This window comes from Danio rerio, chromosome 7 (genome assembly GCF_049306965.1).
Source record: "Danio rerio strain Tuebingen ecotype United States chromosome 7, GRCz12tu, whole genome shotgun sequence".
Lineage (NCBI taxonomy): Eukaryota > Metazoa > Chordata > Actinopteri > Cypriniformes > Danionidae > Danio > Danio rerio.
The window spans coordinates 14,925,001-14,935,392 of record NC_133182.1 but is presented as its reverse complement, the minus strand read 5'-3'; the positions used below and the strand labels follow the sequence as shown (position 1 = coordinate 14,935,392).

The window sequence follows — 10,392 nt, the reverse complement described above, 5'->3', positions numbered from 1 at the left end:
TTTTCTCTTGTTGGGAAAAGGTACATTTTTCTAACTTTAACTGTTGATCATCAGTTGGCACCATTAACCTTTTTTGATAGGCCTGTGCAAAAAAGCTTAGTTTATGGATTTTATATGGAGTATAAGTGTGTGTGTGTGTGTGTCTGTAAGCGTGTGAGAGTGTGGGAGTGACCTTTGCACACTTACCTTAGGGCGTCTGAGAAAATCAAAATATGCATCTCCGCTCTTAGAACTACATGGAGTAAACAAAAACAAAGTTGAGAAGTACAGACTAAACAAAACAAGGTGGATTTGTTTGCCATACTGCTGGTCATTTGCTAGCATTTTCCCAAAATATGTGTCAAAAATAAGATTTGTCATCAAAAATCAATCCATTAGCTAAAGCACAGAAAAGGTTATGGCCAATATAAGACTCAAAATCCCCCCAGAGTGGATGAAAACATTTCCAACAGCACATAAGGGTTAATTTAATCTCAATATATGATACTCTTTAATGGCTTAACAATCTAGTGTTCTAATAAAGCAGAATAATGACCCAGCCCACACTTGTAAAGGCAGTAAGGAATGTAGGTTTAGTGCTCAGTCTGTGCAGCCTTAAGGGAGTCCAAATACTGATCCTGAAACAGCCGGGTTTCACAGTGTTCCCTAAAAATCCCCCCTCATTATACTGTAATAACACCATTGACAGGGAACATCTTCATCTGCCTGAAGCAATCATATCCAGCTAGACTCGAGCGGTTCATAGAGTTGCACAGTGGCCTGAGTAATCTGCAGTTGTCCAGTGATAAACCAATGTATTTCAGAAGCACAAAGTTATGCTTGCAGACTAAAGACCTGTTCACACCAGTAACGACAACTGCATTAGTGACCACACTAGTGGGTGATGTGATATTACCTTTATTTTAGGCATGAACTTAAAATGTTGTATTCTGCTGTAAATGCTGTAAAACTCTTTAAAGGAACACTCCACTTCTTTTGAATATAAGCGCATTTATAAGTCCCTCTAAAACTAAATGGTTAAGATTTTGACTTTCATTTCAGAGTCTCGATGTAGTTTAAAATCCAGTGGAATATTGAGTAGGGGCGGGGCTTCCTTTTATCATATCATTCCCTTGTAGCAACTAATTGAGTACTGTGGCTAAAGCCAGGATCGTATTAAAAATGCATTTGGCCCTTGGTCTATAGCAAAATATATATATTAGTTGTTGTTATATGTATAATTGTTTTAGTTATTATTAATTTACTAATTAATATTATTATCAATTTTTCCACCATTTGATTTATATTTGATTATTATATATATTTTTCTATGTTATCAAAATAGACCTGCAAGTATACAAAATTAGGTAATGACATAATATGAACTTCAAAGTTCAAACTGGCTGCAAAAATCAGCAAAAAACATTTGCAATATTTCCTAAATTAATGTTTTGTAAAAAATACTTTAAATTGGGGTTTACCTTTTAAAAATGTTCTTTAGAACTGTAGCTGACCATAAATCCTAAATGATATAATATCTTTAATATCTATGCGTCAAATATCCAAAATAGCTTATTATGGTCTTCTGAGTTACAGAAGGCTAGCATCCTTATTAGAGGTGTGAACCTACAGTATACTGGTCTCATGGTTCGGTTACGATTATCATGCCATCGATTTGGTTAAATTCGATATCTCGTTGCATCTCGGTGCATCACAGTGCATTGACTATGCTTTCCATACACAGTGTTGTATTTTGGGGGCGTGGCTATTCACCTTATTCTTCGCCAATGAGCGGGCGCAGCCATTTGAATCTTTTTGGCTCGAGACTTCCGGTCTCATTCACTTCCATTCATTTTTAGACATTAAAAACTGCTTGTTTCCTTATTATATTATTCTACTTGCTCTACAAACTAATGTTTGCATGACTATATAGACCAAGTAGTTTGTCTGCCGTTTATTATTCCTATTTATTTCTCCCATAGGCTACTGAATCAAAAGTTCTAAAACAATCGCGAAAACAGGCGCACTTCCTCATTTTAGAATAAGGTCAATAACAAGCTGTCTGTATAAACACACACACACACACTGACAAACAGCACCACACTGTCTCTCATTCACACACAAACATAGACAGTGCCAAACAAGCACGCACACACACGCCACGTGCGCTTGCTTGCTCGCTTGGGAGTGATATTGTGAGACTGCCCCCTCCTGTAAAATTACACCAGAGTTACCAACCGCTGCCGCGCTTTATTCTGAAATTTATTCCCGCGCCGCATGAAATCTGGTCGGTTCCCACGACGATGCACAGGTACAGCCGCATACAGCCGAGAGGAAAAGAGACGGGAGACAGGGGACAGAATTGTCCACGTCTTCATCGCGGTGCACCAAAGAAACAATTAATTTTGACACCCTTAATTCATCCATCCATCCATCCATCCATCCAATATAAAGCCAGTGCTAATATTTCATTGCTCCATATTATTACTGTCATTTTCATAAAAGGAGCAAAATTAACATTTATAAAAAAAGTTTGCTTTCTAACTGGTTCAGTTAGATTTACTGTAAAGCATAACCAAGTGTATTTACTTGAGATAGATGGATTTTTTTGATAACTGCTTTTGTAGGCTATTTGATTTGTTAGCACACGGTCTCGGTTATATTGTGTGATGGAAGGATTGTGCAGGCGTGCGCCGGTTTGAGTCCAGTCGAGCTGCGGCACAGCCGAGACAGGTCTTCGTTCAGTCTGATTCTGCCTATCCCAGCTTCTGCTGCTACATGTACAAGTGTAAAAAAATGTGTAAAGTATAAACATTTTATTTTTTAGTTCTACAACGAGCTTGGTTAGCCACCTTTGACTGGACAGTTCTCGCAGTAGTGCCGAAATAAGGCACTGTCCTGGAAAAATTGGGACATCTGATCCCCCTTATGGGGGACTGAAAAACAGGGCTATTTAATAATCGGATCGGGCTACAGCCACTCCGAGCCGCAGTTTAGCACCGGCGCCACTGCTTTTGCACAGCAGCGACCCAAAAGGAATACTTCACATTATCGAAAAATAGAAAGCATAACGCACAAATTAATTATTCAGCCAATCAAGGGCCTCCTTCCTCTGTGGGTCCTGGGGCTTTAGCCCCACCCAGCCCTATTGTTAATTTGGCCCTGGCTAAAGCATTCATACTGATGTCATCAGAAAAGGACCGCCACTTCAAACATGGAAGCAAAAGATTGTCTTTTTGATTAAAGATCACCAAAACAACTTTTTTTTATTTGTATTGTATATTGACTTAATAAGTAAATAAAAAAAAATGTGCGCTAACAAAATTAACATCGTAAATTTGGATTTCAAATGGACTTTAAAGGTTGATTGCTCTGTAGTTAAATCATGTATTAAGACGAATGGAACGAAATGAAAAGTTGCTATTTTCTACACCGATATGTCTAGGAACTGTACTCCCATTCTGGTGTAATAATCAAGGACCTTTGCTGCCGGACCATGGCTGCAGCAGGTGCAATACACACAGTGCCTAAGTCAAAACAATTCCATTGATTTTGTATACGTTACGTTTGTGATTTAAATATTGCTATTGTTTTATTAATATTATTGTGTCCATTAAAAATGTCCATTACCTAAAGCACTGTAAAACATTAAAAAAAATCATACATTTAATACATAAACTATACCTGACAAAAGTTTTGTCGTCGATCCCAGTTGTTAGAGCAACAAATAATGACTTGACATCTAGATGATCATTTGGAAAAATGGCAGAGGGTAGATTTTTCAGATGAATCATCTGTTGAACTGCATCCCAACCATCACAAATACTGCAGAAGCCCTACTGGAACTCACATGGACCCAAGATTCTCACAGAAATCAGTCAAGTTTGGTGAAGGAAAATCATGGTTTGAGGTTATGCTTTATATTCTATACTGTACATTATCTGTTAAGTAACAAGACTTTTGTCTAAGCAAAGTCAGACCTTACCGCCCTAATTAAATAATTAAAAACTAAGGCATGATCCATGTTTTATTTTGATAAGCACAATCTAGAGGCCTTTGCCTTTCATACTTTATAAGCCACTTCTGATACCAAATGATCAACTAGAAGTCAAGTTATTATTTGTTGTTCCTAAAACTTGGATAGGCAACAAGACTTTTGTCGGGGAGTGTATTGATATACATGTGTATTATACACATATCAATTTATATATGGCGTATATTCCAAGTATCTATTTATCTTTATATTTTATCATATCATTGTATTGACCTGGAAATCCATAAAGTAGTTTATTTACCTGCATTGCCTGGCCAAATATGAATCAAAATGAAATGTAGTAGTTGCATAATTTGCAAAATTACATTTACAGCATACAATTTCTTTCATCACAAGCGTATTTCACATTTAACGACTTAATTATGTGATTATGCTTAATTGTTAAGCCTGACAGCCATACAGCCTCAGCATACGGCCTCAATTTCCATGTGAATAAACTAAATGCACTGCTGAATGCACGATATGATTTGCCCATTCTCCATATTTTAAAATGTCTGCTAGGAATTATATTACTAAATATCTTTCAAAGAAATGGCCACATTAAAATATGTAAGAACCCTAAAGGCTTTTTTCCTTCCGATACCCGTTTTGCAGACAAACCAAGCCTGCTTAAGCATAACTCCTCATGATTATGATGGCCAAAACCAATAATACTTCTCAGTATTTTGCCTCAAGAGCAGAATAAAGAGCATATCCAGGCGTCAGCATGAAAGTCATGACAGCTTAAGTCAAAACTGGGTTATCTGAGAAGTCATTTTCAACAATGGACAACAGTGAACCGAAAAAGACAAGGTTCTGATATTTATTTAATACTTAATCTAAACATACATTTTAATATGTCATTTGCAAATGTCTGTGGTACTGCAAAGAGACAAGAGAATCCGTTGACATCGAAATCCTGATGTCGAAAAAGGTTTGGCGTTGCATCGACAAACATCTCAGAGAAACAGCCCCTGGAATAACATAGAACTGTTTAGCTACAGACAACAACATGAAATCGTTAACTCCAGATGCAATGGCATTGATATTTATCAAACGCTATGAAGATTGCGAAACATTTAAATCCAACAGGTGTCGTTTTAGCAACCCGGAGACGGCCAACCTGCAGTTTTTACCACATTCAGTTTTGGTGATCAGAAAAATACGGCAGCATGGTTACAGACTGGACTCACAGGCCGTGATGTGTTTCCCCTCCAGCAATAATAGACACCCTGTTTTTAATAATGAGCCGCAGAGCGCTCATTGTAAGATACTGTGTGATATTTATGTTCTCTCCTGGCTGACCCTTTCTAAAGAGTACGTCACAAAATAACCGCTGTGTTGGAAAACAAAAAAAAGAAATCAAAACACATAAAAAAATAAGTTAACAGCTCGACAAGAATATAAATGTACAGTATATACAATCGTGTACGATGAAAATATATCAACGCTTTAGTATCCTAAAGGATCCCACTTGAGAGCTATAGATCATTAAATCAAAGTTGCCGGAACGGAAAGGGGGAAAAGAAAGATAGATAGAAAGATGCTGAGGGCAGCATCGGCAAAATAATCAAAACCTAATAAGGCTTTCCTCACAAAACCCCAGCTGTTAAAGCAGAACCAAACCAAAGAGCAGCCGTCTTGAAAAGATAATATATCAACAGCACTAAACATGACAGGCACCCATACTTTACCTTCAAAATGAAACCAAATAAATAAAAATATATTCATATATGTGTATATATGCTTATAAAATGAAACACAGAAAATCATTTCTCAAACACAGTGCCGTCACACAGAAGGCAACAATCTGCTTTCGCCATCACTCTGTTTTTTTTTAATAGTAAAATTTGTTTTTCGTCTTTGTAGAATAATTCTGTACACTATATACTGTACCAGTAAACAAAATGTAAAAGTTTGTTTTTAAATATTTTTCTTTTTTTTTTTATGTATACCCAGTGTATTGAAAAAAAGTGTTGCAGGCACTTAAAGTCCATCTCCGACGTGTTGGTGTTTTTACAGTGGAGCGCCGACGCGGGGAAAGGGCTTGTTTGGTTATTCCTGGATTGTGTTGGATTCTGGCGCCAGATTTTGCACCAGTCTCAGCCGAGGATGTCCAAGTAGACAGGCGTGGCTTTTCCCAGAGCGTAAAGGACTTTCTGAATGTCTTTGATGTTCAGTCGTTGTTGAGGCTCTCGTTGCCAGCAGCCTAACATGAGGTCGTACACCTCCTTAGGACACAGGCGAGGCCTGTCTAGAACCCGACCTTGGGTAATGCATTCGATGACCTGCAAAAAAAATACAGAGATACAGAAATCAGCAAATCTGGGGAGTTGATTTTAAGCTACAGTGATGTGTGCTTTTTTTTAAAAAGGGTCTTACATGGCCTTTTATGAGATCTTTTTTTTTTGTACAATATACTGCATCAAAATATATTGCGATAAATGATATTTTATGCCTCTCATTATATAATGCCAGAATGACAGTATAATACCATCATGATTAGGCATGTCCCAGTATAAGATTCTGACGGTATGATAACCTTGGATAAAAATATCACGGTTTCACGAGATGACATAATTGTGATTACTGCTCAAAAATATATTATTTTTAAAGGTCTGGGAAAAAACTGGGTTTCTCTAGGTTTTATCACGTCAAATTTAAGACTTTTAAGCCCTCTTTAAGACCATTATGAAGGAAATTTCTGACTTTTACATGGCAAAAGGCTAATATTTTTTTGTAATAACCAGTGAATTTATTTTTTACTTGCCTCTTTAAAATTAAAAATAAAATTCTGTAATTTCTTAGCCACATATTTTAAATAATGTGTCAAAACATGCAAACTCTAGTTATTTACATATTTTTATTTGCATAACCTTTCTTTTAAAAAATATCAATTTAATTAATTAATTAATTAATAATATTAATTAATTTTATTAATAAATTTGTAATATTATAGCAATCACTACTATTAATTGCTATAATAAACAAAATTTAAGCACAGCATAAATTTATGCATACAAACATGGTGAACTTTTAAACAAGTCTGTGCGCACAAGAAGTTTCCATATTCACGGGAGTAAAAGTGAAATTAAATAATGAGCTTCATGAGGCTCATCTGTCATTCTCACGCTGTAGATGCTCTGTTTAACTGTTTTCTTGCTAGTGAAATGTTCAGTTTTTCTACTTAAAAAGTCTGTCATGTAAATAGTAAATGCGCTATGGCGCGACAACTGGTTCTTAAAGGGAATAGGAGATGAGACTCTGATTGGTTTATTCTTAAAATGCACCTATAACTCATTGAGAGAATAAGCTCAATACTTTTAAACCATGAGCCACGGCGCAAAGCAAATTTTTCTATCCCTAAAACAGCAAAAGTTGATTCCAACATGCCCTTATTGCTTTTGCGTCCTGTGCTTTGCACTTTGCGGATGGATCGTAAAAATAGAGCCCTATGACTCTGTCTGGCTCATGTATAGGACAAATTCTAGACCTTTGTCAGTGAGAGGTAAGTCTTGCCAACCACGCAATCCCCTCACAACCCTGATCCCAACCACACCTACGTTTTTTTAAAAATTATTTATTTTAATTTTTTGTATTTAGAAATCAAGATTATTTATTTCTCAGACCCAAAAGAGAAAAGAAACTCGTGTAACATTTCTGTAATATTTTTAATGTCTTTAATCTACTTTGATCCATTTAATGCATCATTGAATAATAATAATAATAATAATAATAATAATAATAATAATAACTAACAAAAAAGACCTCACTTCAAAATGTATATTTTTATTTATTCCCTTTCTATTATTAAGCTTTTTTTTAATAATATTTTTATAATTTTATATATAATGTCATATTTACAATATGACAAAAAAATCAAATTAGTATAAAAAATAGAAATATATTATACATATTGCTAAAAATATATAGAAATTTAACTTCCTACAGTATGATGCCTTAAAATTCAGTCAAGGTAAAAAAGCATTTGTGGTGTGGTGAGATGCCAGCTGCTAGCCTGATCTCTGACAGCATTACACCCCTCCTGTATAGTTCACACTCCCTTTCTAAAACTGTCAGATTCACACTGGCTGGTCTCACAATCTCTCCTTTTTTTGTGAACATTTACCTCATTATTGGATAAATGAAACCATGGCTGTTTCCCATAGGTGAAGATCTCCCACATGATGACTCCGAAGCTCCATACATCGCTCTCGGTGGAGAACTTTCTGTACATGATGCTCTCCGGAGGCATCCAGCGTATGGGCAGCATGGTGTGACCTCCCACCTACAACACAGATCACACATCAAGCATTGCTCACAAATGGCTGACGTGGTATGGATGAATTTTTATCCCCTCCTTTGTGCACCAGTAAACAGATGGGCCTGTTGGTTTCAAAAAAGCCTTTTTATGAACACGCACTGTATGTTGCAAGAAATGATGAGTTTTAGGGCTCTGTTTTAATGATCTTGGTGCATTGTCTAAACCGCATGATGATTGTCTGAATTCACTTTTGCTATCTTAAGGATGGAAAAATACGCTCTGCACTGCGGCGCATGGTCTAACAGGGTTGTGCTCATTCTCTTAATAAGTTATGGGTGTGTTTTGAGCATAACGTGTGTTAAACCAATCAGAGCCTGATCTCCCATGCCCTTTAAGAGTCAGTTGCTTTCAGGGATGGGCAGTATTTATGATACAAGTATTTAAAATACATATTTAGAATAAAAAAAAAAAGAATTTGTAATTTTGTTTTTGATAAGTTTTATGAAAGGCTTAATATTTTGTTTTAAAATAATTTAGTGTCCTGAATTTTTGTATTTTTAAAATACTGTAAAATACTTTTTTAAGTTATGATGACATCATAACAATTTGCTCTCTGATTGGTGCTTTTTCAGTTATTTGCTTAGGCTTGAGATCAGAACAGAAAATGTATTAATATTGAAGTAGGCGGTCAGTGCTTGGAGTATGGATAGAAATTATGCAACACGTATAAAGAAAACAACAGACAAATGGTATGTGTGTATTTGGAGCAAGTCCACAATCATTGAAGATGTACTGAACAATGCTTCTGTGAAGTATTTCAGTTTAGTTTTAATTTCCAGCAAACGAATACATGAACAATAATAACGAAGTATGGTAAAAAAATTCAAGGTTCCACACAAAAATTTTACCTTGAATGAGTTATATCCAAACACACGTCCTATTCTTATGCCCCATATGTTTATGCATATGTCTTCAAAACCCTACTGGTGAAGTGACTTGTTTTTAATAAAACAAATATAAATATCCTTATAATAAATAATACTGCTACTGCTAATAATGTTATAGTAATGCAAATTGTCATGAAGAAACTGAAAAAAGCCCTCTGACCTGAAGGCATTGTTTTTATTTATGTAGAAAATAATATTTTTTGTAAAATTTTAATCCTTTAATTGTTTTCAAATGTAAAGATATTTGTGTATTGCTGTACATCCTGTGTGTATTAAGCAATTTGTAAGCGTGTGGACCTGCATAGGCGCATGACTAAAGCACTCTGCGCTGGAGTTTAGACTAGCTTTTAGTTGGTCAATAGCTTGGTCTATTTAGTTTCTCAAAATAGCAACATGCCAACAATGCACCTTAACACACCTCCTTTTTAGACCAGCACACCCATGAGTCCACAGAGTGGTGCAAATGGACTTACTTTTTAAACAACATGCCGCAAAACCTGAATATTACTGTTGCGCTGGTCTGAAAATAGCAACAAATCACACCACATACACCTTGTACCTTGCGCCCTTTGTCTTGTTTCTAGTATAAAATATCTAACATTTCTTAAATCAAGAAGCCTTTACTAGACAAGCAAAACATGTCGTCTTGTTTTCAGAAATATTAAGTCAGAATTAAGTGAATTTTTCATATTTTGGAATGTATACAGATATCTTTTTACAATGTACTCCCGGTGAGTAAATTATTGTGTGATTTTCATTTTTATTCCTTTAATAGTAGCTTCTGCAGAATCTGCTAATTAAATTTAAAGGTGTGAATTGCATAATCAGTGGAGATGCATGATATTGTAAAAAGTTATCTATTTTTGGCAGTATGTGACGTGTAAAGAATTTCACAAGATGGTTTTGAATAGCTCTATTTAATGATTGTTTATGAAGACTGGGGCTATTTTGTTTCAGAGTGCATATACATAAATTATAACAAATATACTCTCTGCTTAACTAAAAACTTTATCATTACCTCATTACAATACTTTAAAATGTTTCCTCAAAAACAGATCTTAAAAGAAATGCAAATAATTAACGTTCACTATATTATGATCAAATTTTGGAGTTAGTTCACAACTCTTATGACTTCTTAACAGTTGTGCCTGCTCAAGTATGATGGCATG

The 10,392-nt window shown here is 35.4% G+C and overlaps 1 protein-coding gene across 3 annotated transcripts in view; it reads right to left on the bottom strand.

Annotated features, from left to right (window-relative positions):
- Positions 1-4,821: 4,821 nt before the first annotated feature.
- ntrk3b (neurotrophic tyrosine kinase, receptor, type 3b) overlaps positions 4,822-10,392 on the bottom strand; it is a 296,182-nt gene continuing 290,611 nt past the window's right edge. For all 3 annotated transcript variants that reach the window (XM_073908114.1, XM_002662753.8, XM_017356972.4), the window contains 2 exons: positions 8,142-8,300; positions 4,822-6,300 (listed from right to left, as the gene is read on the bottom strand). In XM_073908114.1, the coding sequence (XP_073764215.1) occupies positions 6,115-6,300; positions 8,142-8,300 (345 nt within the window). In that variant the 3' untranslated portion in view covers positions 4,822-6,114. The remainder of the gene's footprint in view (positions 6,301-8,141; positions 8,301-10,392) is intronic.